Here is a 27,380-nt window from a genome sequence, read left to right on the forward strand (position 1 = left end):
GTCCCTCTTTGTCTTTTTTAACTGTTGATGCTTTAAAGTCTGCTTTGTCTAAGAATAGATACTCCTGCTCATTTTTGGTGTCCATTTGCATGGAATATCTTTTTCCACCCTTTAAGTTTATGTGAGTCTTTATGTGTTAGGTGAGTCTCTTCAAGACAGCAGATACTTGGGGTTGGTTAATTTTTATCCATTCTGCCATTCTGTGTCTTTTTTTTCCTTAGACTAATGATTACCATATACTGTATTCCTAATATGTTTCCCTATACATGACATATAGTGTCTTTAATTTTTTTATTATTATTATATTTTAAGTTCTGTGATACATGTGCAGAATGTGTAGGTCTGTTACATAGGTATACATGTGCCATGGTGGTTTGCTAAACCCATCAACCCATCACCTAAGTTTTAAGCCCCTCATGCATTAGGTGTTTCTCCTAATGCTCCCTCTCCCCTTGGCCCCCAACCCCCAACAGGCCCCGGTGTATGATGTTCCCTTCCCTGTTTCCATGCATTCTCAATGTTCAACTCTCACTTATGAGTGAGAACAAATGGTGTTTGGTTTTCTATTCCTGTGTTAGTTTGCTGAGAATGACGGTTTCTGTATCTTTTAAGTGGAGCATTTAGGCCATTTACATTCAATGTTATTATTGAGAAGTGAGGTACTCTTTTATTCATTATTCTAGTTGTTGCCTGAATACCTTTTCTTAAACTGTTACTGTCTTACAGGTCCTGTGAGATTTATGCTTTAAAGAGATTCTATTTTGGTGTATTTCAAGGATTCAAGACTTAGAGGTCCTTTTAGCAGTTCTTATAGTGCTGACTTGGTAGTGGCAAATTCTCTCAGTATTGTTTGTCTGAAAAAGACGGTATCTTTCCTTCATTCATGAAGTTCAGTTTTGCTGAATACAAAATTCTTGCCTAATAATTGTCTTGTTTAGGGACGCTAAAGACAGGACTCCAATCTCTTCTAGTCTGTAGGGCTTCTGCTGAGAAATCTGCTGTTAATCTGATAGGTTTTCTTTTATAGGTTATCTGCTGCTTTTGTTTCACAGCTCTTAGGATCCTTTCCTTTGTCTTAACTTTAATAACCTGAAGACTATATGTTTAGGTGATAAATTTTGGGGATGAATTTCAGCTTCTTATATTTGGATGTCTAGGTGTCTAGGAAGGCCAGGGATGTTTTCCTTGTTTATTCTCTCAAACATGTTTTCCAAACTTTTTTTTTTTTTTTTGAGACAGAGTCTCACTCTGTCACCCAGGCTGGAGTGCAGTGGTGTGATCTCGGCTCAATGCAACCTCTGCCTCTCAAGTTCAAGCAATTCTCCTGTCTCAGCCTCTCGAGTTGCTGGCACTACAGGCGCCTACCACCATGCTTGGCTAATTTTTGTATTTCTTTTAGTAGAGACAGGGTTTCACCACATTGGTCAAGTTGGTCTTGAACTCCTGATCTCAGGAGTTCAGATCCATCTGCCTCGGCCCTCCCACAGTGCTGGGATTACAGGCATGAGCCACTGCACCTGGCCTTTTCCAAACTTTTAGATTTCTCCCTTGGATAATTGGGAACACCAATTATTCTTAAGTTTGGTCACTAAACATAATCTCAAACTTTTTGGAGGCTTTGTTCACTAAAAACATTTTTTTTGTCTTTATCAGATTGCATAATTTGAAAACCTTGTCTTTGAGCCCCAAGTTCTTTATTGTACTTGTTTGATTCTATTGCTGAGACTTACCAGGCATTTTACATTTCTCTAAGTGTGTCCTTTATTTCCAGAAATTGTGAATGTGTTCTATCTATGCTAAGTATTTCACTGGAGATTTTTCCATTCATATCTTTTTTTTTTTTTAAATTTCTTTAAGTTGGACTTAATCCTTCCCTGGTGTCTTCTTGATTAGCTTAATAATCAACCTTCTGAATTCTTTTTCTGGCAATTCAGACATTTCTTCTTGGTTTGGATCCAGTGTTGATCAGCTTATGTGATTTTTTTGGGGATGTTAAAGAACCTTGTCTTGTCATATTACCAGAATTGTTTCTCTGGTTACTTCTCATTTGGGTAGACTATGTCAGAGGGAAGATCTGGAACTCTAGGGCTGCTCTTCAGATTCTTCTGTTCCATGAGGTGCTCCCTTGATTTGGTACTCTCCTCCTTCCCCTAAGGATAGGGCTTTCCTGACAGCCAAACTGCAGTGATTGTTATTTCTCTTGTAGATCTAGCCAACCAGCAGAGCTACCAGGTTCTGGTTGGTACAGGGGAATTTCTGCAAATAGTCCTGTGATGTGATCTGTCTTTAGGTCTCTCACCTGTGGATACCAGCACCTGCAACTGTAGAGGCAGCAGGGGAATGAAGTGGACTCTATGAGGGTCCTTGGTTGTATTTTTGTTAAGTGCACTGGTTTTGTGTTGATTGGCCTCCAGCCAGGAGGTGGCACTTTCAAGAGGGCATCAGCTGCAGTAGTATAGAAAGGATAGAAGTTTGCCCTAGGGTCAGTGGGGAGCACTATAGAGCTCCCAGGAGATTATGTCTTTGGTCTTCAGCTACCAGGGCAGATAGAGAAAGACCATCAGGTGGGAGCAGGGTTAGGCATGTCTGAGGATTGCTGCCGCTGCTGTGGTGGAGGGGGTGTGCTCCCCAGGCCAGTGGAGTTATGTTCCCAGGGGGATTATGGCTGCCTCTGCTGTGTCACACAGGTCACCAGGGAAGTTGGGGAAGGCTGGCAGCTAAAGGCCTGACCCAGCTCCCATGCAACCTGCAGCCTGAAGGGCTGGTCTCACTCCCACTGTGCCACTACAATAACTCTGAGTTTATTTCCAGCAGGGCTGAGAATTTGTCCCAGGCTTCAAGCCTCCCAGCTGAGAAAGCCAGCTGACTCACAGTTCCTTGGCGGTCCCCCAGAGCCTTCAGCAGCAATCCAACTCCTTCAAAGAGTCTGTGGATCCTCTCAGCTTTCCTGGAATGTTTCTGTGGTAGTTCTTGTAGCAAAAGTTCACAATGTGCAACTCCATATACTGCTCTGTCCATCTGAGTGGGAGCTGCCAAGTTAGTCCTACCTCCTATCCACTATTTCCTCTCATTCTCTTCTGTTTTAGTGTCTTAAGATGGCTATGGCTACATATTCTTCTTGTTCAATGGGTTAATGTGTGTGTGTGTATTATTGGTTGTTCTTTTTAGGTTGTGAAGTTTCACTGAATATAAGTTTCTCTGGGTCCCCTGATTTGTAGAAATGGTTATTCTCTTTTTCCTTGGTTGTCAATTTGTAATTTCAATTTTCATTTCATCTTTGATTCTGGAGTTTTCTGAAATGTAATTCTGAATTTCCAAAACATTAGAGGTGGTGGTAATCTTACCATTAATTGATTTATTTCCTGTTTCTATAGCTTATGATCAAAGAATGTGGCCTGTTAGATAGATATCTTTTTGAATTTGCTAAAGTTTAAGTTTACTTAGTGGCCAAGAACAATTTTGGTAAATGTATCACTGACTTTTATCTTTTTTTTTTTTTTGAGACAGAGTCTTGCTTTGTCACCAGGCACCAGGCTGGAGTGCAGTGGCACAATCTTGGCTCACTGCAATCTCCACCTCCTGGATTCAAGCAATTCTCCTGCCTCAGCCTCCCAGGCAGCTGGGACTACAGGCACATGCCACCAGGCCCAGCTAATTTTTGTGTTTTTTAGTAGAGATGATGTTTCACCATGTTGGCCACGATGGTCTTGATCTCTTGACCTTGTGATCTGGCCACCTTGGCCTCCCAAAGTGCTGGGATTATAGGCGTGAGCCACTGCGCCCGGCCCGTATCACTGACTTTTATAAAAAGCATGCACATTCTCCATTTAAGGGATGTAAAGTCAAATGTCTACTAAATCTAGTTTGTTGTTTATTCATTTCCTCCATATGTATATAGCTTTATATAATGTCCTTCTTTAAATGTCTAGTGCTTTTAACCTTAAATTATAGCTTGTCTAATATTTGTAGTGATGCCTACATTTTGTTTACAGTTGTCTGATATTTCCTTATCCTTTAATTTTTTAACTATTTAAGAATTTTTAAAGTATTTTAAAATATTTTAACTTAAAGTATTTCTGAGAAACAGCTTTTAGCTTTATTTTGCTTTTTAAACTAATCTGATAATATATGCTTCTTAATGAAAGAAATCAGCCTGTTCACCTGTTGGTATGACATCTGATATACTTGGTATTATTCCTTATTTATTTAATGTCATAGTTTTTTCTTCTACCTTTATTTTTGCTAATGAAGTTGCTATTCATTTCCCTCTTGTCAATTAAGTGTCTAAAAAAATTTAGCAGCCATACTATATATTTCTAGCTTCTTTTTTATTTTTCATTTTTTTTTATTTTTTAAAATGAGCCCTGCCTAAGCAAGATATCAAAAAATTCAGTTATAACTCATAATTGTTCCTCTCCACAGAAATCTTTACTAAAAGGTGAAAGATTTATTTGTTATGAAGAGAAACCAGAGCATCCCAGCTTGTTTATTATTATATATTTATATTTAATCATACACATAATGCAAGTTTCATAGGTTTCCCTTCCTCTTCATTGTTTATGTCCCTTTGGATTTTATTCAAATACATTTGTTTTTCAATTAATGTTCTTTCCTATTTTTTTTCCTGAACGGAAATGGGGCAAAATATTTCTATGAATCTTAACGCAAAGATATTTTTCTGACAGACTGGTTAAGTTTAGATTCCTGGGTTGCAGTACTTCTTTTTTAACTTTTAGATAATTTTTTGTTGTTTTTTGAGACAGAGTCTCACTCTGTCACCCAGGCTGGAGTGCAGTGGTACAGTCTCAGCTCACTATAACCTCCACCAAGTGATCCTCGTGCCTCAGCCACATGAGTAGCTGGGACTACAGGCACCTGTCACAGCACCCACCAGCATGCCTGGCTAATTTTTGTATTTTTCGTAGAGATGGGGTTTTGCCATGTTGCCCAAGCTGGTCTCGAACTCCTGAGCTCAAGTGATCCGCCCACCTTGGCTTCCCAAAATGCTGGGATTACAGGCTACAATACCTCTTTCTTGTTAGTAGGTATCATTCCAGTGTTTTCCGGTGTCTAAAACTACTGATGAGATGTTTTACCTTTGTGAATGGTAAATTCTTTACTATTGGAAGCTTTTAATAATTTCCTCTTCATTGCTAGATAAATTTACTAGGTATACACACTTTTATATATTTTTTATCAATCTTCTCTGGATTTCAGTGAGCCCTTTTGTCTACGAATCCAGGTCTTTCTGTAATTCTTTTCCTTAATTACTGTTTATTTTTGTTTTGTTCTCCCTCTAGAATTATTATTGCCTACTAGATCTTTTGAATCTACCCTCCTAATCTCTTGTCTTTTCCCTTATATTACTGGACTTTTAATTCTTGTTTTTTGAGTTGTGATATTTAATTTGATCCTTTCATTCTTTATTCAATACTTTAGTTCTGGGTAACACCAATATAAAAACTAAACAAAATTCATGGACAGATACTTGAGGACTCTGAAAACTAAATAGTCGCAAGCAATCCCATGAGAGAGATGGCTACAGCTAGAAACAGTGGCCTGCAGAAGCCAGAACTCTGAGGGAGGGAAATTGTTTTCTCTGTTCATCTGAGCCATGATCCCAAGAGGGTAGAAGCAATCCCCATTGCTTATTACCTCTCTTTTCACTTCTGAGGCCAGACTTGGGCCTACACATGGAAGTATGTGGCAGAACAGGGTAACTGGAGCCTAAAATTTCTGGCTGGATGGCCAAAATAGAGAGTCTCAGAGAATTAGAACATATCCAAGAGATCACAGAGAAGAAGGAGCTCAGGAAAGTGATCCCATAAAGTTGTTTATAAACTCCAGAACTCATCCCTGAGTGAAGCATGCATAGATCTAACCCTCAGTAATATACAAAGGAATCTGAAAGTTGAGCTAACCACTCAGGTCACAGACTGACCACTGAATGGCATACACTTGGGGCAGATCTGAAGAGACTTTGAAAACTGAACTAACATTAAAACTACAGTCCCTATAAGTAGGTAGGTTCTTGTAGCCTGAAGAACTTTGCTAAGTAAATGCTAAAACAAAAACATCAACATTCTTCATAGGATTAAAATAAGATCCAGAGTCTTCTAACAGTATTCAAAACGTCCAGGATGCAATCCAAAATTTCCCTGTATATGAAGAACTGTGAAAATTTCAACTTGCATGGGAAAAGACAATCAAAAGAAGCCAAAGCTGAGATGACACTGGTGTTGAGATTATCTGATAAAGACTTCAAGGCAAACATTGTAAAATACTTGAACCTGAACAACACTGGCATGGTGGTTTGAGCCTATAATCCCAGTGACTCCCTGTGAAGCTGAGGAGAGGGGGATTGCTTCAGCCTGAGAGGTCAAAACCAGCCTTGGCAACACTGTGAGGCCTCATCTCTAAAAATAAAAAAAGCTTGAGCAAGCCATTGTGCACACACTTGAAACAGTTGTTAAGATAGAAAGTCTCAGCAAAGAAATAGAAGACATAAATAAAAACCTAATGGAAATTTTAGTTTTCAATATAAAATTATTTTAACTTAATGTATTCACTAATAGATTGGAGATGGCAGAGGAAAGAATCAGTGAACTTGAAGATAGATCAATTAAAATTATACATTCTAACAACATAGAGGAAAAGATTGGAGGGAAAAAGAAGAGAGCCTTAGGGACCAGAGGAATGATTATAAGAGGACTAACATTTATGTCATTAGAGTTCTAGGAGGAGAGGAGAAAAAGTGTAGTGTAGAAACAAATGTTGGAAAAGATGGCTGGAAAGTTCCCAAGTTTATGTAAAGATACAAGTCTACAAATTCAAGAAGCAAAATGAACCCTAACTAGGATAAATCCAAAGAGATCTGCAACCAGACATATCATGATCAAACTGCTGAAAACTAACGATGAAGTCTTCAAAGCAACCAGAGAAAAATGATAAATTACTTATAGGAAAACAATGATTTGAATGGCTGCAGATTCCTTTTCAGAAACCATTAGACCTACTCTAAAAAAATGATAAACAATGTTCTTCAGAGAGAAGAAAGAGATATAAGAAGGAAATTAGAGACATCACGAATAAAGAGACAGCAACAGAAATGATAACTATCAGGGTAAATGTAATAGATTATTCTTTTCCTTAAAATATGATTGATGGTTGAAAAAAATTATAATGTCTGATGGACTATATAATGTATGTAAATATAAAATATAAGACAATATATATAGTGGAGGGGAAAGGGTGATAAGGTTTTTGTATGCCAAATGAAGCAGTAAAACCATGAAATGATTCAAAGTAGACAATGAAAAGTATGTATTTTATAATTCCTAGAGAAACCACTAAAATTTTATACAAAGATACTGTCAAAATCATAACACATAAAATAGAAAACTAAATAACATTTAAATAGTTCAATGAAAGGAGGAAAGGGAAAACATAAATATGGAGCAAGTAGCACTCTTACCTACTAGTGGTGGGAATGGAAAATGCTTTTGGAAAACAGTCAGTTTCTTAAAAAGTAAAGGATATATCTAGTCGCTCCACTGTTAAGTATGAACTTAAGAGAAATAAAAGCATATGTCCATACAATGGCTCATACATGAATTTTCAGAGCAGCTGTCAATGTATTGGTCCTAAACTAGAAACAACTCAGATGTCCATGGACAAGTGACTAGATAAACTATTGTATATCTGCACAGTGGGATACTCCACAGCAATAAAAAGGAATTGATACATGCAATTAACATGGAGAAATTTCAAAATAATGTAATTATGCAGAGTAAAAGAAGCCAGACAAAAAAAAATTCCATTTATATATTCTAAATATGCAAACTAATCTATAGTGACCTAAAGCAGATTAGTGGTTTCTAGAGAAGGAAGAGGGTAAAGCAGAGAAAGAAGGGAGAGAAGGATTATAAAGGACCGTGACAACATTTGTAGGGTAATGGATGCTCTCTTGATTATGGTAACGGTTTCAAAAGTAAATATCTGTGAGAATTCATCAAATTGTATATTCTAATTTAATGTGCAGTATATGTCAATTATACCTCAATAAAGTTGTAAAAAGTTTTTTAGAGGGTGTAAATTATGAACACTGCATATCAGTGTTCACACTTTTGCCCTTACATGATGACAAGAAAGAGCAGTAGACATTTCCTATAAATAAAATGGAACTATATAGTTGTTTAGTTAAGCAAAAACATCACTTAATGATGGAAATATTTTTTAAAAATTTAGGCTGGTTGTGGTAGCGCACACCTATAATACTGGCACTTTGGGAAGTAAAGGCAAGAGGATCACTTGAGCCCAGGAGTTCCAGATCAGAATGGGAAACACAGGGAGACCCCATCTCTACAAAAAATTTAAAAATTAGCTAAGTGTGTTGGCACGTGCCTGTGGTCCCAGCTACTTGGGAGGAAAAAAAAAATTTTTTTTTAATTTTTAAATATTTTATTTGACTTAAACATATAAGTAGTCCTCACTTTGCACAGTGCGATATGAATTTCAGTTACCACAGTTTGTTAACTGTGAGAAATAGCATAAGTTTGCTACTAGCTTTTCATTTCACAAATTACATAAATAACATATGAATCAAAATTGGTGACCAATTTGCAATTTTACTTCTTTCAAAGTCTACAGGTGATTAGTCACTGTGCATGTTATTCAGTTCACACGCAGGCTGCAAAGCATGTAGATTTGTTATTAATATTTCTGTGCCCGAAATAAACCCACATGGAATTTTACAAATTAAAAGAGGAAATTTAATTTTACAAATTAAAAGAGGAATGAAAGTGCACTCAAGAAGAGTGATAATACTAGAAGTGAAACTTGCATTAAGCATAAAAGGAGCAAAAGAAAAAAATAGCTGCTTGTGAGAACATGCTGATTGTGGGAACGATGACACTGGTGACAGTGGAGACATTCCAGATATTTGGACTGAAGAAATCAATTAAGGTGAACTTATAGACATAAACGAGGAAACGTGGTTGTGATGAAAGGCTGCTGATCTGTCATAGGAAGTGACACTGGCAAAAAAACACATTAAAGGAACTCTCAGAGATATTTCACAACATTGAAAACGTAAGGGATAAAATGTTGGAAACTAATATTTACATTTCTCCAGAACGCAGAACTCACATGCAATTGTGTTCTCCACTGTCCAAGTAAATAATCTTCACAGGTTTCTCAATTCATGTGGGCAAAATTAAAAGTAAAATTTGCTTCTTCCCTTTGGAAAATCCTCTCTCAGAGTATATTATCAACATTCAACTTCTTATACAAGACATAGACCTGGGAATCATTATTCATTCTTCACTCGTCCAATCAATTTCCATGGCCTGCTGATTCTATTTCTTAGATGTTTTTCAAATCTCTCCACTTTCTTTATTGTACTTGGCAACTCTGTGGCCGAGGCTTCCATCAACTCTCTCCTGGACAAGTGTAATCCTAATAGTTACCTAACTTGTCTCCCACTCTTGTTCTCAATTGCAACCCATTCTCCAAGCAGAGAACAAAATGCAATAGCTGTTACCTTATTCTCATCTTCACACCTCTACCCAAGCACACAAGGCTCTTCCTCATCTAGTTTTTGTCTACTTCATCTCTTGTCAATGGTCCCTACCCCAATTCTCCACTCTAGTCATTCTAAACTTTGTTCAATTCCTGACCTGTGTCCTCTGCCTTTAATATGCTGCCTGACACACAGTAGGAACTCACTGAAAATGTGGACTGAATGAATGAACGAGTCCTTGGAGGATAGTTATTCTCTGGAGTAACTTAAAAGAGAAGGAATACAGTAAAACGAAGCATTCATATTTAGGTTTATAGTGTCTTCACCTGAGCCCGCGGGCGAACCCACTTGCCTGCAAGTTGTTACCAGTAAATAAAAAGCATCCTATTTTCGCAAGCCACACGGAAGAGGGTAAATACGAGTCTGGTGGCAGGAAAGCGATGAGACGGGAAAGTGTGGGGAGAGCTTACAATTATTGGTCCAGATTCTAACTGGCCTTTTAGCCAAAAAGGTTTTCTTTACCTCCGTGTTGACGCTGCTCTCTGCAGGCGAAGAGCGTCCTCCAAACCAGTTTGTCGCGCGGACAAAAACCCCAGCATAGCGCGTCCTCACACCGGCTGCAGCACTGAATGTCGCCATGACAGAGCTCGGGGGCGGGGCTGGAACAGCAGAGTCTCCCATTGGCCAGGCGATGATAAATCCGGCCAATGGTGAGCGCCGTTACTAGAAGGGCTAGAGGATGGAGGCGGGCCTGACTTCTCCGCCACCGTGGGCTGGTTAGGCGGCTGGAGCATTACCCTTACTGCGGTTCCGGCAGCTGACAGCGCTGGAATCTGGGTAGACGGTATGGGTTGGTCTCAGGATTTGTTCCGCTTCTTGTGGAGATCGCTGTCAAGGGAAGTGAAGGAGCACGTGGGCACGGACCAGTTCGGGAACAACTACTACTATATCGCGGGGTACAAGAACTGGAGAGGTGAGGTGAGGGCAAGGGCAGTGATTGCGTGGTCAGTAATGGAGGGAAAATGAGAGCGCCTACTCAACTAATGCATCGTGCGACACTTAGGATGTCACCGGAGGGAACTTCCCGAGTTCGTTGGCCACTGTCGACTCCCTTCACTCCGGAGTCGGAGCCCTACCTGGCCCTGCCCTGGGCGCCTTTCCCCGGCGGTCTGGCGCCTTGGCCCGGCCTCGTGCGTCCGCGTTCACTGTGACCCAGCGTCTTCCCCCTGTGCACGAGCTGCTCGCGTTGTTAAGACGCACACCCCTTTTCTCCCAGCCACGCTGGTAGAGGAGCCTCAGTTTTAGTCCTCGACTGGCGCCGGAGGCGGGGAAAAGTACAAGGAAATCTTGTACCAAAGGGGCCAGGGAAGGCCAGGGAAGAGGTTTTTCGTACGCGGTGCCCCTCTCCCCCCAACTTCCTTGTGACCCCGAGCTGAGTGGTGTAATCGAAGAGGAGTATCTTAAGCTCCTCGTCTGTCCTCTTTCTTGGTGTTTGCCCTTTTCATTGGCACCCTGGCTCCGGACCTGGCCCCATGCGCATTACTCACAACCAAAACTTCTCAGACGTAGGTCCATATCCCCACAAGACTCGCTGATTCCGTCCGTTCTCGGGAGTTTGCATTCCAAGACCACGATGAGCTCAGTTTAAGAAACACGGCACTATTCGTGGTATTTCTGTCTAGGAAATACCCGCTCCAAGTAGTGGAGCGGGTTGTTTGGGGAGTAGGAGGCGTTGCTGTCCATTTAAGTCACACTGTGTAGCTGCCATCATAACCTCTTCTGTGTTTTCCATCGCCGCAGGCAGAAGACGTCAGGCTTTAGGCGAAGAGGCGTAGGTTAGAATCTCAGTTCTGACACCTAATAGCTCGGGAATCACAAAGTAGTTGTCGTCTCCAAGTCTCATAATCCTCACTTGAAAGGTAGAGATAATCTAAGAACAGTAATGTTGAGAAGCACTAAGTAAGACCTTTCCAAAATTGTGTGCTATTTACTTCCCACACATATAAAACATATTCTGTGATTTATCACTCGAATTTATTTATTTATTTATTTTTGCCTAGCCTTTTTCTGTAACTTATTTTTAATATTTAGACTTGTTTCCCTAATGAGCTCCTTTGTCAGGCAGGGAATATGTCTCACGAAAAAAGAAAAAAGCCCACAAAGAATCTAGCAAGGTGTTAAGTATTTCTTGACGGATTTCAAGCAGAGAGAAAGATGTTTCTTTTCCATAAGTTGTCAGTAACATTTAAAAAAATGCAAACTGTCAGATTTTTTTTTTTAATTGAAGTATAATTTACATACAGTAACATTCACCCTTTATAGTACAGTTTTATGGTTTTTGACAAATGAGTACAGAGGAACATCACTGGAATCAAGTAATAGAATAATTCCATCACCATCAGAATTTCCTCTAACCCCTTAGTAGTTCATTCCTACACCCTTTGGCAACCACTGATGCGTTTTATGGGCCTGTAATTTTGCCTTTTCTAGAATATTATATAAATGGAATTACACAGGATTTAGACTTTTGACTCTGGCTTGCTTCACCTGGCATAATGTAGTTGAGATTCATCCATGTGTCAGTAGTTGTTCCTTTTTATTGTTCCGTAGTATTCCATTGTATGGGTTTGCCAGTTTATCTGTTTACAAGCTGAAGGACATTAGGTTGTTTCCAGTTTCTGTGATTTTGACAAAACCCTCTACAAACATTCCCATATAGGATTTTGTGTGAACATAAGTTTTCATCTCTCTTGGGTAAATACCAAGTAGTGGGATTACTGGGTTGTGTGATCAATGTATGTTTAACTTTATGAGAAACTACCAAACTGCTTTTCAAAGTGATTTTACCATTTTGTATTCCTGCCAGCAATGCATTAAAGTTCTAGTTGTTTCCACACCCTCACCAGCACTTAGATTATCCGTTTTTGTTTGTTCCTTTTTTTGAGACAGAGTTTTGCTTTTGTTGCCCAGGCCGGAGTGCAATGGCATAATCTTGGCTCACCGCAACCTCTGCCTCCCTGGTTCAAGTGATTCTCCTGCCTCAGCCTCCCGAGTAGCTGGGATTACAGGTGTGCACCACCATGCCCCACTAATTTTGTTTTCTTAGTAGAGACTGGGTTCCTCCATGTTGATCAGGTTGGTCTTGAACTTCCGACCTCAGGTGATCCACCTGCCTCAGCCTCCCAAAGTGCTGGGATTACAGCATGAGCCACTGTGCCTGGCCAGGCCAGTATTCTCCTTTTTTTGTGTGTGTTTTATTTTTATTTTAGGCATTTTGATAGGTGTGTGGTGGTATCTTATTGTGATTTTAAGTTTCATTTTCCTAATGCCTGAAGATGTTGACAGTCTTTTTATGTGCTTATTTGCTATCCACAGATCTTTGGTGAAGTATCACCAAAAGTTCAAACCTTTGCCCATTAAAAAAATACATTGATGGCCATGGTTCACACCTATAATCCCAGCACTTTGGCCAGATCATCTGAGGTCAGGAGTTCCATACCAGCCTGGCCAACATGGTAAAACCCCTTCTCTACTAAAAATACAAAAATTAGCGAAGTATGGTGGCACACACCTGTAATCCTAGCTACTATAGAGGCTGAGGCAGGAGATTCGCTTGAACCTGGAAGGCAGAGGTTGCAGTGAGCCGAGATTGTGCTACTGCACTCCAGATTGGGTGACAGAGTGAGACTCTGTCTCAAAAAAAAAAAAAAAAAAAAAAAAAACACAAAAAATGCATTTATATAAGTTTTTTTGTATCATTCATTTCTATAGAGATACAGTATCATTAAAGTTTCAAATTACTGGTCATGTCTATTCTACAATAACATGAATATTTTTATTTTTACATATTCTTAGTTACTCATTTGTATATTTTCTTGCATAATTGCAATTGCATTTTGAGAGTTTTATTGAAGTATAATTGACAAAATAATTTGCTAATGCTTAAAATGTATAATTTGGTAAGTTTTGACATATGTATATATCTGTGAAACCATCAACACAATCAAGAAAGTTAACATATCCGATATCCACAATTTGTTGTGCCCCTTTCTAATGCTGCCTTATGCTTCTGCTTCCGTGGATAGCTACTCATCTGATTTCTAACACTAGACATTAGTTTGTATTTTTTAGAATTTTATTTAAATGAAAGCATATAGCACATATTCTGCTTTTTTTTTAGGTTCTTCACTCAGCATAATTATTTTGAGGTTGATCCATGTTTTTGTGTGCATCAGTAGTTTATTCCTTTTTATTTCTGTGTAATATTCCATTGTATGGATATATCATAATTTGTTTATCCATTCACCTTTCCTAGATATTTGGGTTGTTTTGGGTTAGGGACTATTACAAATAAATTCTGAACATTCATGTGTGAGTCTTTTTATGATCTTAATTTCTTGCTTCCTTTTAATGTGTTTTTCTGGGTTTGTTTTCAGGGTAATGCTGTCCTTATAAAATGAGTTGAATTGTGCTTCCTTCTTTTGAATTTTCTGGAAGAGTTTGTGAAGAATATGTATTATTTATTTCTTACATGTTGGGTATAAATTGCCTGTGAAGCCATCTAGTCCTGGAGTTTTCTTTGTTGGAAGGCTGGAATGAAAAAATCAAAGATAATAAATTCTTAACTTACAAATTCAGTATCTTTAACAGTTATAAGACTACTCAGGCTATCTATTTTGTCTTAGGTGAGTTTTGGTAGTTTTTATCTTTTGAGTAGTTTGCCTTTTTTATCTAATATGTTGAATTTATGGTCATAAAGTTGTTGTAATACGTCATTTTTTTTTTTTTAATATTTGTAGGATTTATAGTGATATCCTCTCTTTCCTGAATTGATAATTTGTGACTATTCTTGTTTTCTTGGTCTATCTGATGAGTGGTTTGTTAATTTTATTGATTATTTTAGAAAATCAGCTTTGAGTTTCATTGATTTTTCTCTGTAAGTTTTTTTCATTGATTTCTACTTTATTGCTTACTCTTATATCATCATCGTTTTCTTCTGCTTTCAGTTGATTTTATATGTTCTTATTTTTACAGTTTCTTAAGGTGGCCACTGAGGTCATAATTTGAGCTATTTTTTAATGTATTATTATACATTTTTAATGCTAAAATTTCTTGTAGTAACTGTTTTGACCACATTTGACAAATTTTTATATTAAAATATTTTTCATGCAACTATTTTCTTATTTTGTCTATGACCCATGTATTTATTTAGAAGCCTGTTCTTTAATTTACAAATATTTTTTAGTTTACAAATATTTAATTTACAAAGATTTTCTAGATATCTTCATTAACTTCTAGTTTAATTCCATTTTATTCAGAGAACATATTTTATATGATTTATTTTAAATTTATTGTAAATTGTTTTATGGCCTACAAATATGGTGTGATTTGGTAAATGCTCTGTTTGTGCTTCAAAAAAATGTATTATATGTTTCTATTTTGGGTTGAATGTACTGTAAACGTCAGTTAACCCAAGCTGGTAGATATAGAGTTGTTCAAGCTTTCTATATTCATACTGATTTTTCTTTATACTTGTTCTATCAATTATTGAAAAAAGTATGTTGCAGCCTCTGAATATATGTGTACATTTGTCTTTTATTCTTTCCAGTTCTGTCAGTTTTTGCTTCATGTATTTTCAATACCTATTGTTATGTCCTTACACATTTATGATTGAAAGATAGTAATAAAATTCACCCAAAATAAAACACAGAGAGAAAAAAGACCAGTAAAAAAAAGAGCTAGCAAGCTGTGGGGCACCCTCAAGTGGCCTAATATATGTAACTGGAGACCATAAGGGATAAAGGTCATTTTGGAGACCAAAAATATTTGAAAAAATAGTGGTCAAAAATATTCGAAATTTGATGAAAATGATAAACCCACAGACCTCAAAACATTAACAAATTCCAAACGAAAGAAAAGTGTAGAAAACCACACCAAGGCTTTAATTAAATTGCTCAAAGCCATTAATAAAGAGAAAATCTTTATAGAGCCAGAGAAAAATACACATTACTTACAGAAGAAGAAAGATGAGGATGAGATCAGGTTTTTTATTTTTTAAATTTTATATACATATATATTTTATTGCACTTTAGATTCTGGGGTATATGTGCAGAACATGCAGGATTGTTGCGTAGGTACATGCATGGCAATGTGGTTTGCTGCCTCCATCCCCTCATCACCTATATCTGGCATTCCTCCCCATGTTATCCCTCCCTAACCCTCACTGTTTCTCCCCTATTCCCCCCGCAACAGACCCCAGTGTATGATGCTCTCCTCCCTGTATCCATGTGTTCTCATTGTTCAACACCCGCCTATGAGTGAGAACATGCAGTGTTTGATTTTCTGTTCTTGTGTCAGTTTGCTGAGAATGATGGTTTCCGAATTCATCCCTGTCCCCACAAAGGACACAAACTCATCATTTTTTATGGCTGCATAGTATTCCATGGTGTATATGTGCCACATTTTCCTTGTCCAGTCTATCATCGATGGGCATTTGGATTGGTTCCAGGTCTTCACTGTTGTAAACAGTGCACAGTGAACATACTTATGCATGTGTCTTTATAATAGAACAATTTATAATCCTTTGGATATATACCCAGTAATGGGATTGCTGGATCAAATGGAATTTCTATTTCTAGGTCCTTGAGGAATCGCCACACTGTCTTCCACAATGGTTGAACTATTTTACACTCTCATCAACAGTGTAAAAGTGTTCCTATTTCTCCACATCCTCTCCAGCATCTGTTTCTCCAGATTTTTTAATGATTGCCATTCTAACTGGAGTAAGATGATATCTCAGTATGGTTTTGATTTGCATTTCTCTAATGACCAGTGATGATGATCATTTTTTCATATGTTTGTTGGCCTCATATATGTCTTCTTTTGAAAAGTGTCTGTTCATGTCCTTCGCCCACTTTTGGATGGGTTTGTTTGTTTTTTCTTGTAAATCTCTTTCAGTTCTTTGTAGATTCTGGATGTTAGCCCTTTGTCAGATGGGTAGATTGCAAAATTTTTTTCCCATTATATTGGTTGCTGGTTTGCTTTAATGATTGTTTCTTTTGCTGTACAGAAGCTCTGAAGTTTAATTAGATCCCATTTGTCTATTTTGACTTTTGTTGCCATTGCTTTCTGTGTATTAGTAATGAAGTCTTTGCCTATACCTATGTCCTGAATAGTTTTGCCTAGTTTTTCTTCTAGGTTTTTTTTATAGTGTTAGGTCTTATGTTTAAGTCCTTAATTCATCTGGAGTTAATTTTAGTGTAAGATGTCAGGAAGGGGTCTAGTTTCTGCTTTCTGCACATGGCTAGCCAATTTTCCCAACACCATTTATTAAACAGGGGATTGTTTTCCCATTGCTTGTTTTTGTCAGGTTTGTCAAAGATCAGATGGTTGTAGATGTCTGGTGTTGCTCCAGAGGCCTCTGTTCTGTTCCATTGTCCTATGTCTCTGTTTGGATATCAGTACCATGCTGTTTTGATTCCTGTTGCCTTGTAGTATAGCTTGAAGTCTGGCAGTTTGATGCCACCAGCTTTGTTCTTTTTGCTTAGGATTGTCTTGGCTATGTGGGCTCTTTTTTGGTTCCATATGAAGTTAAAGTGGTTTTTTCCAGTTCTGTGAAGAAGGTCATTGGTAGTTTGATGGGGATAGCGTTAAATCTGTAAACTACTTTGAGCAGTATGGCCATTTTCACAATATTGATTCTTCCTAACCATGAGCATGGAATGTTTTTCCATCTGTTTGTGTCTTATTTCCTTGAGCAGTGGTTTGTAGTTCTCCTTGAAGAGGTCCTTTACCTCCTTTGTTAGTTGTATTCTTACGTATTTTATTCTTGTAGCAATTGTGAATGGGAGTTCCCTCTTGATTTGGCTCTTTTTGTCTGCTATTGGTGTATAGGAATGCTTGTGAATTCTGCACGTTGATTTTGTATCCTCAGACTTTGCTGAAGTTGCTTATCAGCTTAAGGAGAATTTGGGCTGAGATGATGAGGTCTTCTAAATATACAATCATGTCGTCTGCAAATAGAGACAATTTGACTTCCTCCTTTCCTAATTGAATACCCTTTATTTCTTTTTCTTGCCTGATTGCTCTGGCTAAAACTTGCAATACTATGTTGAATAAGAGTACAGAGAGAGGGCATCCTTGTCTAGTGCCAGATTTCAAAGTGAATGCTTCCAGTTTTTGCGCATTCAGTATGATATTGGCTATGGGTTTTTTGTAAATAGCTTTTATTATTTTGTGATAGGTTCCATCGATACCTAGTTTATTGAGAGTTTTTAACATAAAGAGCTGTTGAATTTTATCGATGGCTTTCTCTGCATCTGTTGAGATAATCATGTAGTTTTTGTCTTTGGTTCTATTTATGTGGTGGATTATGCTTATGGACTTGCATATGTTGAACCAGGCTTGCATCCCTGGGATGAAGCCTACTTGATCATGATGGATAAGCATTTTGATGTGCTGTTGCAATCAGTTTGCCAGTATTTTATTGAAGATTTTTGCATTTATGGTCATCATGGAGATTGGCCTGAAATTTTATTTTTTTGTTGAATGCCAGGTTTTGGTATCAGGATGATGTTGGTCTCATAAAATGAGTTGGGGAGGATTCCCTCCTTTTGTATTGTTTGGAGTAGTTTCAGAATGATTGGTACCAGCTCCTCTTTGTACATCTGGTAGACTTCAGCTGTGAACCCATCTGGACCTGGACTTTTTTTGGTTGGTAGGCTGTTAATTGCTGCCTCAACTTCAGGCCTTGTTATTGGTCCATTCAGGGTTTCAGCTTCTTCTTGATTTTGTTTTGGTAGGGTGCAAATGTCTGTGAATTTATCCATTTCTTCCCAGGTTTACTGGTTTATGTGTATAGAGTTGGTTGTAGTAAGCTCTGATGGTAGTTTGCATTTCTGTGGGATTGGTGGTGATATCCCCTTTATTGTTTTTATTGCATCTATTTGATTCTTCTTTCTTTTCTTTTTTAGTAATCTGGCTAGCAGTCTATTTTGTTGATCTTTTCAAAAAAGCAGCTCCTGGATTTATTGAGTTTTTGAATTGTTTTTTGTGTCTCTATCTCCTTTGTTTCTGCTCTGATCTTAGTTATTTCTTGTCTTCTGCTAGCTTTTGGGTTTTTTTAAACTTGCTCCTCTAGCTCTTTCAATTTTGATGATAGGGTGACGATTTTAGATCTTTCCTCATTTCTCATGTGGGCATTTATTGCTATAAATTTCCTTCTAGACACTGCTTTAAATGTGTCTCAGAGATTCTGGTACATTGTGTCCTCGTTCTCGTTGGTTTCGAAGAACATCTTTATTTCTGCCTTCATTTCATTGTTTATCCAGTAAACATTTAGGAGCCAGTTTTTCAGTTTCCATGAAGTTTTGCGGTTTTGAGTTAGTTTCTTAATCCTGAGATCCAATTTGATTGCACTATGGTCTGAGAGACTGTTTGTTATGATTTGTTTTTTTGCATTTGCTGACGAGTGATTTACTTCCAATTATGTGGTCAGTTTTAGAGTAAGTGTGATGTGGTGCTGAGAAGAATGTATATTCTGTAGCTGTCGGGTGGAGAGATCTGTAGATGTCTATTAGGTCCGCTTGTTCCAATTCTGCATTCAAGTCCTGTATATCCTTTTTGATTTTCTGTCTCATCGATCTGTCTAATGTTGACAGTGGAGTGTTAAAGTCTCCCACTATTACTGTGCGGGAGACTAAGTCTTTTTGTAGGTGATTAAGAACTTGCTTTATGTATCTGGGAGCTCCCGTATTGGGTGCATATACATTTAGGAAAGTTAGCTCTTCTTGTTGTATTGATCCTTTCACCATTATGTAGTGTCCTTCTTTGTCTCTTCTGATCTTTGTTGGTTTAAAGTTGATTTTATCAGAGACTAAAATTGCAACCCTTTTTTTTTTTTTTTTTTTTTTTGCTATTTGCTTGGTAATTCTTCCATCCCTTTATTTTGAGTGTATGTGTGTCTTTGCATGTGAGATGGGTCTCCTGAATACAGCACACTGACGGGTTTTGACTTTTTACCCAGTTTGCCAGTCTGTGTCTTTTGATTGGGGCATTTATGCCATTTATATTTAACGTTAATATTGTTATATGTGAATTTGATCCTGCCTTTTGTTACTGGTTGTTTGTTTTGCCCATTGGTCGATGCAGTTTCCTCATTGTGTCATTGGTCTTTACCGTTTGGTTCGTTTTTGCAGTAGCTGGTACTAGATTTTTTTTCTGTGTTTAGTGCTTCCTTCAGGAGCTCTTCTAGGGCAGATCTGGTGGCGACGAAATCTCTCAGTAATTGTTTGTCTGTAAAGGATTTTATTTCTCCTTCATTTATGAAGCTTAGTTTGGCTGGATATGAGATTCTGGGTTGAAAGTTCTTTTGTTTAAAGATGTTGAGTATTGGTCCCCACTCTCTTCTGGCTTGTAGGGTTTCTGCTGAGAGATCAGCTGTAAGTCTGTTGGGCTTTCCTTTGTGGGTGACCCAAACTTTCTCTCTGGCTGCTCTTAGCACTTTTTCCTTTATTTCAACCCTGGTGAATCTGATGATTATGTGCCTTGGGGTTGCTCTTCTTGAGGAGTATCTCTGTGGTGTTCTTTGTATTTCCTGTATTTGAATGTTGGCCTGCTTTGCTAGGTTGTGGAAGTTCTCCCGGATAATATTTTGAAGAGTGTCTTCCAGCTTGGATTCATTTTCCCCGTCTTCTTCAGGTACACTGATCAAGTGTAGATTAAGTCTTTTCACATAATCCCATATTTCTTAGAGGCTTTCTTCATTTCTTTTCACTCTTTTTTCTCCTTCCTTGCCTTCTCTTTTTATTTCATTGAGTTGATCTTCGATCTCTGATATCCTTTCTTCTGCTTGATTGATTTGGCTATTGAAACTTGTGTATGCTTCATGAAGTTCTCGTGCTGTGTTTTTCAGCTCCGTCAAGTTGTTTATGTTCTTCTCTAGGCTGGTTATTCTCGTCAGCATTTCATCTAATCTTTTTTCAAGGTTCTTAGTTTCTTTGCATTGGGTTAAAACATGTTCTTTTAGCCCAGAGAAGTTTGTTATGACCCATCTTCTGAAGCCTACTTCTGTCAGCTCATCAAAATCATTTTCTGACCTGTTTTGTTGCCATGCTGGTGTGTCGTTGTGATCTCTCTGGGGAGGAGAGGCATTCTGGACTTTGATGTTTTTGTCCTTTTTGTGCTGGTTTCCTCACATCTTCTCTGAGTAGACATCCTTTCTATTAAAGTTGGGTTATTTCTCCTGTATGAGGCTATTTTTTTTTTTTGAGACGGAGTTTCGCTCTTGTTACCCTGGCTGGAGTGCAATGGTGCGATCTCTGCTCACCGCAACCTCCGCCTCCTGGGTTCAGGCAATTCTGCCTCAGCCTCCTGAGTAGCTGGGATTACAGGCACGCACCACCATGCCCAGCTAATTTTTTGTATTTTTAGTAGAGACGAGGTTTCGCCATGTTGACCAGGATGGTCTCGATCTCTTGACCTCGTGATCCACCCGCCTTGGCCTCCCAAAGTGCTGGGATTAGAGGCGTGAGCCACCGTGCCCGGCCCCGAGGCTTTTTTTTTTTTTTTTTTTAAATGCAGGTGTCTGTGTGCCACTTGAGACAGTCTGTCCGTTTTCTGCCAATGGAGGCACTGCTGGGCTGCCTCAGTCTCAGCCAGGCTGCTGTTGATTCTTCTCCTGGTATCCGTACTAGTGGGGGTTAGCCCCGCCTTCCCAATGGTGGGCTCTTTCTCTCTGCCAAGCCCGCTGTTCCGGGGTGGAGTATGTGTTAACTGCAAAACTCTCTGGGCGAGAGGGACTCCGGTTGCTGGATCATGTAGGGGAGGGGTCTGTCTGGTCGTATCGTATCCCCCTCCCCGCTTTCAATTCTCCCTTCTGTGGGATGGTTTCTTTTCGCAAGCTTTCTTGATATTAGTCCAAATCTCCACCCTGGTCTGTGCTAACAAGGCACCAGTCTGGCTGGGGCTGCCAGCCTGGGCTGTCACCTGGGTCTGCGACTGCAGGTGGTTCTCAGCAAGGCAGTGTTTTCCTGGTCTGTGTGCTGCTGAAGTCTCGGAGTGAATTACTGTATCAGATTCAGAGAAGCGAGGAGGTGATACACTTTCCAGGTGGGGCAGTGCCCCACCTTGCATCCGCTGGACGCCTTTGGGCTGCTTTCGCTGCCTTTTTGGGGGTTAATCCCGCTGTTCAACCAGTTCCTTTAAAACAAAACCAGTACCTTGCTCGGAGACACTGATATCGCTTTGGTTCTGTCTCACTAAGTGGTAGCTGGACTCCGGAGAAGTTTCCTTTCGGCCATCTTCCCCTGAATCTCGTTAATTTATTAATAGATATTGTGAATGTCCAAATTTGGGGGAGTATGAATCATTTGCCTAAGTTGCAAAAACACTGGTTTAGAGTATTATGTTTGGTTATGGATACCTCACTTTAAGAGAGATGGTTGCAAACCTGGAATATCCAGACAGGGCTGGTTTTGATAATGAAAATTCCTAGAAATTATCTCTTAAGTATGAGCTGTGAATTTTGAGGAAATTTACTGTATGAAGAGATAATTTATGAGGTGCTTCAAGTATTTGAAAGACTGTTGCATAGAAGAGAATTAAGAGTCATCTGTTTAATTCTTAACTCTGACCTTCGATCAGAGGGTAGACGTTTAGCTTTTTTAAGAAATAACTTTCGGACTGTTAGAGCTATGCTATATAAAAAAAGAAGGTGCTTTGTGTTTAATTGTAACTTGGAGAACTTAGGAAGATATATAGCTGAAAACATTTCATCAGTACCTTGAAGGACAAGTATGATTTCAGAAAGAGTAGTAGGAGAGTACTCCTGGTTAAGCATAAGAAGGGGTAGGAAATGTGTTGGAAGGTAGACCCATGTGTGTTGACTTAAGTGTAGAAGAGAAGACTTACTGAGGGAATAGACAAGGTCAGATTATAAAAGTCCTTGAAAACTATAGATTTGAAGTTTATACTTCATTTTGTAGATAACAGGTAGCCATTAAAAGCTTTTCAACAGGGAAAAGTTTGTGACATGATTAGAGATTCCAGAGAAATGACTCCAGAGGCCTTGTGAAGGTGAGCTAGAGGGGAGAGGAGAGGAACTAAAATGGGCGATTATGTGCCAGCATTGCTAGATTTACCATGATCTTAGAAAGAGATCCCACTGGGCTGTAGTAATGGGAATAGAGAGAGAGAGAAAAAAATAACTATAGGAAGGCCAGGCACGGTGGCCCATACCTGTAATCCCAGCACTTTGGGAGGCCAAGGCAGGCCAAATGCTTGAGATCAAGAGTTTGAGACCAGTCTGGCCAATATGGTGAAATCCCATCTCTACTAAAAATTTAGAAATTAGCTGGATGTGGTGGTGGGCACCTGTAATCCCAGCTACTTGGGAGACTGAGGCAGGAGAATTGCTTGAATCCAGGAGGTAGAGGTTGCAGTGAGCTGAGATCGGGCCACTGGCAGAGACTCCATCTCAAAAAATAAAAACAAAATAATGATAAGAAGAAAACATAATAACATTATAAATTACTTGAATGTAGGTATTTGAGTGTTGCAACTAATCTGTTACTTTTCATAATACTAGCTTCAGTTGGTGCTCCTAAAACCAAATTCCTTTAGGGATAAGGCAGAGATGGTAGTGGACATTAGGTAACAGTGATGTCTTGTTTTAGGATCCAGGACAAATGTTCTATCAAACACGACAGATTTATTTTTGGAATACATTTTTAAAAAGTCGTATAACCTTTTCTAATGAATTGTTTGTGCCAGGCAACTTGCAATGATTTTGAAACTTCATATTTTAATAATTATGAAATAAACTTCTTATTCTAGTTCAATATTTTATTAGAATATCTTAGAATTAACATAATTTTGTCATTTTGTTCTGTTGCTTAAACTACTTTATTTAGGTACAAATTGATATACAAAATTGATATATAAAAAGCTGTACATATTTAACATATGCAACTTGAGTTTAAACATAAGTATACACCCGTAAAACCATCAACACAATCTATGCCATAAACATCAACTCCAAAAGTTTTCTTCCACAATCTTATTTATTGTTATTTGTGTGTGTGATAGGAACACTTAATGTAGGATCTCCCTGTTTTGCACAATTTTAAGTGTGTAACACAGTCTTGCAAACTGTAATCATTATTCTGTACACTAGATATTCTAGGACTTACTCGTCTTGTATAAAAGAAACTTTGTACTCTTTGACTGATATCTTTTCATTTACCTTTCCCCCTACCATCTGGCAACCATCATTTCACTCTCTGCTTCTATGAATTTGATTATTTTAGATTCATTCAATACATGGCCTCTGTGCCTGGCTTATTTTACTTAACGTAATGCCCTCAAGGAGTCATTTATGTTGTCACAAATGACAGGATTTTCTTCTCTTTTATGGCTGAATAATCCATTATGTGTATATAACATATTTTCTTTATCCATTCATCCATCAGTGGACATTTAGTTGTTTCCCTATAATGGATTTTGTGAATAATGCCACAATGAGCATGGGAGTGCAAACATCTTTGAGATCCTGATTTCAAATCCTTTGGATATGTAAGTAGGATTGCTGGAGCATTTGGTAGTTATATTCTAAATTTTTTGAGAAAACTCTATTCAGTTTTCCATAATGGCTGTACCAGTTTACATTCCCATAGGCAGTGTAAAAGGGTTCTCTTTTTTCCACATCCTTCCCAACAATTGTTGTCTTTTTTTTTTTTTTACTTTGAGACAGAGTCTCACTCTGTTGCCCAGCTGGAGTGCAGTGGCAGGATCTTGGCTCACTGAAACCTCTGCCTCCCCAGTTCAAGCAATTCTCTCACCTCAGCCTCCTGAGTAGTGGGGACTACAGGCACATGCCACCATGCCCAGCTAATTTTCTGTACCTTTAGTAGAGATGGGGTTTTGCCATGTTGACAGGCTGGTCTTGACCTCATGACCTCAAGTGATCTGCCTGCCTCGGCCTCCCAAAGTGCTGGGATTACAGGAATGAGCCTCCATGCTCTGCTGTCTTTTTTTTTTTTTAAATAGTAGCCATTCTAACAGGTGTAAGGTGATAGCTTATCGTGGTTTTAATGTGATTTCCCTGATGGCTAGTGATGTTGAGAACCTTTTCATATACCTGTTGGCTACTTGTATGTTTTCTTTGGAGAAATGTCTGTAAGTTCCTTTGCCCATTTTAAAATCAAGTTATTTGGTTTTTTACTATTAAGTCATAGAAGTGGCTTATCTATTTTGGTTTTTAATCCTTTATGAGATATGGTTTGCAAATATTTCTCCTATTTCATAGGTTGCCTTTGTATCCTTTACTTTGCCAAAATATTTTGGTTTGACGTAATCTGACTTATCTATTTTTGCTTTCATTGTTTTGTGCTTTTGGTGTCATATCCAAGAAATAATTGCCAAAGCCATCAAGAAGTTTTTTCCCTGTTTTCTTCTAAGAGTTTTTTAGTTTAGGGACTTACATTGAAGTCTTTAATTCATATTGAGTTGATTTTTATATATAGTGTGAGATAAGGGTCCAATTTCATTCTTCTGCATGGGGATATCTAGTTATCCCAGTACCATTTATTTGAAGAGATTATCCTTTCTCCATTGTGTGTTCTTGGCATAATTGTCAAAACGCACTTGATTTCATGTGTGGGTTTATTACTAGCTTCTGTCTTCTGTTCCATCATGTCTGGTTTTATGCTGATACCATACTGTTTTGATTACTGTAGCTTTTAAATGTATTTTAAAATCACACAGTGTGATGCCTCCAGCTTTGTTCTTCCTGCTTAAAATTGCTTTGGCTACTCAGTGTCTTTTTGTAATTCCATATGAATTTTAGGATTGTTGTTTCTATTTCTGGAAAGAAAATATCTTTGGAGTTTTAATAGAGATTGTCTTGAATCTGTAGATTGCTTTGGGTAGTATGAACACTTTAACTGTATTAATTCTTCCAGTCCATGAACATAGCCGATGTCTTTGCATTTATTCGTGTCTGCTTTAAACCATTTCTTTCATCAGTGTTTTATAGTTTTCAGTGTATAAGTCGTTCAATGCCTTAGTTCATTCTTAAGTATTTTTTGATGTTATTGTAAGTAGGTTGTTTTCTTAATTTCCTTTTCAGATAATTTGTTGATAATATATAGACATGCAATAGATTTTTGTGTGTTGACTTTTTTTGTTGTTGTTTTTGAGACAGAATTTCACTCTGTCACCCAGGCTGGAGGGCACTGGCGTGATCTCGGCTCACTGCAACCTCTACCTCCCGGGTCTAAGTAATCCTCCCAAGTACTGGAACTACAGATATGTGCCACCATGTTAAGCTAATTTTTGAATTTTTTGTAGCAATGAGGTTTCACCATGTTGCCCAGGCTGGTTTTGAACTCCTAGGCTCAAGTGATCCACCTGCCTTGGCCTCCCAAAGTGCTGGGATTATAGGCATTAGCTACCATGCCTGGCCTCTATATTGACTTTATATTTTGCAGCTTTGCTGAATTCATTTGTTAGTCTGAACAGCTTTTCTTTTGTGTGTGGAATCGTTGGGGCTTTCTATGTATAAGATTGTTATCTGCAGCTTCTTCCTCTCCAATTCGGATGTCATTTATTTGTTTTTCTTGACCACTTATTCTTGCTAGGACTTCTGTTTTTGAATTGGAGTGGTGAGAGTGGGAATCCTTGTCTCATTCCTGACCTTAGAGGAAAAGCTTTCAGTTTTTCACTCTTGAATATAATGTTAACTATGGATTTGTCATGTACGGCCTTCATTATGTTGAGGTACATTCCCCTTCTATACCTGATGTTGAGAATTTTTATCATGAAAAGGACTGAATTTTATTGAATGCTTTTCCTGCACCTATTGAGATGGTCATACAGTGTTTCATTTTGTTAATGTGGTATATCACATTGATTGATTTGTATGTTATCTCAGTTTTTTGAAGTGTTACTTATACATTTATAAAAGATGTGAGCTGAGAAAAATTTGTGCTGAGGTTTTTATGAAAACATTTACTGCCCAACTATATTTTCTATACTTTCTGTATTTCTATGTGAGTATATTTAGACACACATATACTTGGATTATCAGTGTGCCAAACATTATTTATAATAACATTTTCTGAATTTTATATTTTATGTTTTTTAGTTAAAAAGAAAACTCTGGCTTTTGAATATGACGTTCTCAAATGCTTTTGAGAAAACAGATCAAAAGAGTTATTAACCAAACTTTAAAGTTATTAATTTAAAATTGAGGTTTGCTAATCAGAAATAGAATTTTGCTTATAATTGAAGGGTGTTTTATACCTTTTCTTTGTGCTTCATTTTTAAGAATGTTAGTTGGATTTTACCTTTGTTCTAACTTGAGAATTACTGTTCATTTATTTTTGATTATTGAATTAAAATGTTTCAAACATAAGAAGTAGAGACAATGAGAAAGCAAATTGCCACATTCCTAAAACTCACTTTTTACAGTTATACTGTGGTTAAATATTATTTTCTTCATAACCCTCAGTTATCTTTCCTATATTATTTTGAAGCAGGTAACAAACATCTTGTCAACTTACCTATATACATTTCAGTATGTGTCTTTTAAACACAAGCACTCCTGTTTTTAAATGTAAAAATAACACTGTCGTATATAGAGATAAAAAATCCCTTAATATCATCAAATATCTGGCCATTCGTATTTTCTTGGTTATCCTATGATGTTCTTGTTTATTGGCTGATCTGTTTACCTTTTTTTAAACAGTTTGTTTTTTAAGTTTCTATAGATTTACCCTTTATCTTTTTAAAAACTGTTTTTCTGATTCCTGATTACCCTCCTTAGATATCTTTTGCAGCATAACCCTCAATTTACTTGAAA

The 27,380-nt window shown here is 37.9% G+C and overlaps 2 protein-coding genes and 1 non-coding gene across 7 annotated transcripts in view; 1 reads left to right on the forward strand and 2 right to left on the reverse strand.

Annotated features, from left to right (window-relative positions):
* Positions 1-10,181, reverse strand: part of ERCC8 (ERCC excision repair 8, CSA ubiquitin ligase complex subunit) — a 72,337-nt gene extending 62,156 nt beyond the window's left edge. For 3 of the 4 annotated variants that reach the window (XM_012457260.2, XM_012457258.2, XM_012457263.3), the window contains exon 1: positions 10,043-10,181. In XM_012457260.2, coding sequence (XP_012312683.1) covers positions 10,043-10,119 — 77 coding nt within the window. In that variant the 5' untranslated portion in view covers positions 10,120-10,181. The remainder of the gene's footprint in view (positions 1-10,042) is intronic. The other variant, XM_012457261.3, reaches the window with a different exon arrangement.
* Positions 4,361-4,476, reverse strand: LOC135274919 (U5 spliceosomal RNA). The gene has a single exon (XR_010342664.1). It is a non-coding gene; the product is annotated as a U5 spliceosomal RNA (small nuclear RNA).
* An 81-nt stretch (positions 10,182-10,262) lies between the features above and the next one.
* Positions 10,263-27,380, forward strand: part of NDUFAF2 (NADH:ubiquinone oxidoreductase complex assembly factor 2) — a 224,191-nt gene continuing 207,073 nt past the window's right edge. Inside the window, exon 1 of one of the 2 annotated variants that reach the window (XM_064376008.1) lies at positions 10,263-10,498. In XM_064376008.1, coding sequence (XP_064232078.1) covers positions 10,367-10,498 — 132 coding nt within the window. In that variant the 5' untranslated portion in view covers positions 10,263-10,366. The remainder of the gene's footprint in view (positions 10,499-27,380) is intronic. The other variant, XM_064376009.1, reaches the window with a different exon arrangement.

This window comes from Aotus nancymaae, unplaced genomic scaffold (genome assembly GCF_030222135.1).
Source record: "Aotus nancymaae isolate 86718 unplaced genomic scaffold, 86718_ANA_hifiasm-v0.15.2.pri h1tg000014l, whole genome shotgun sequence".
NCBI classification, from domain to species: domain Eukaryota; kingdom Metazoa; phylum Chordata; class Mammalia; order Primates; family Aotidae; genus Aotus; species Aotus nancymaae.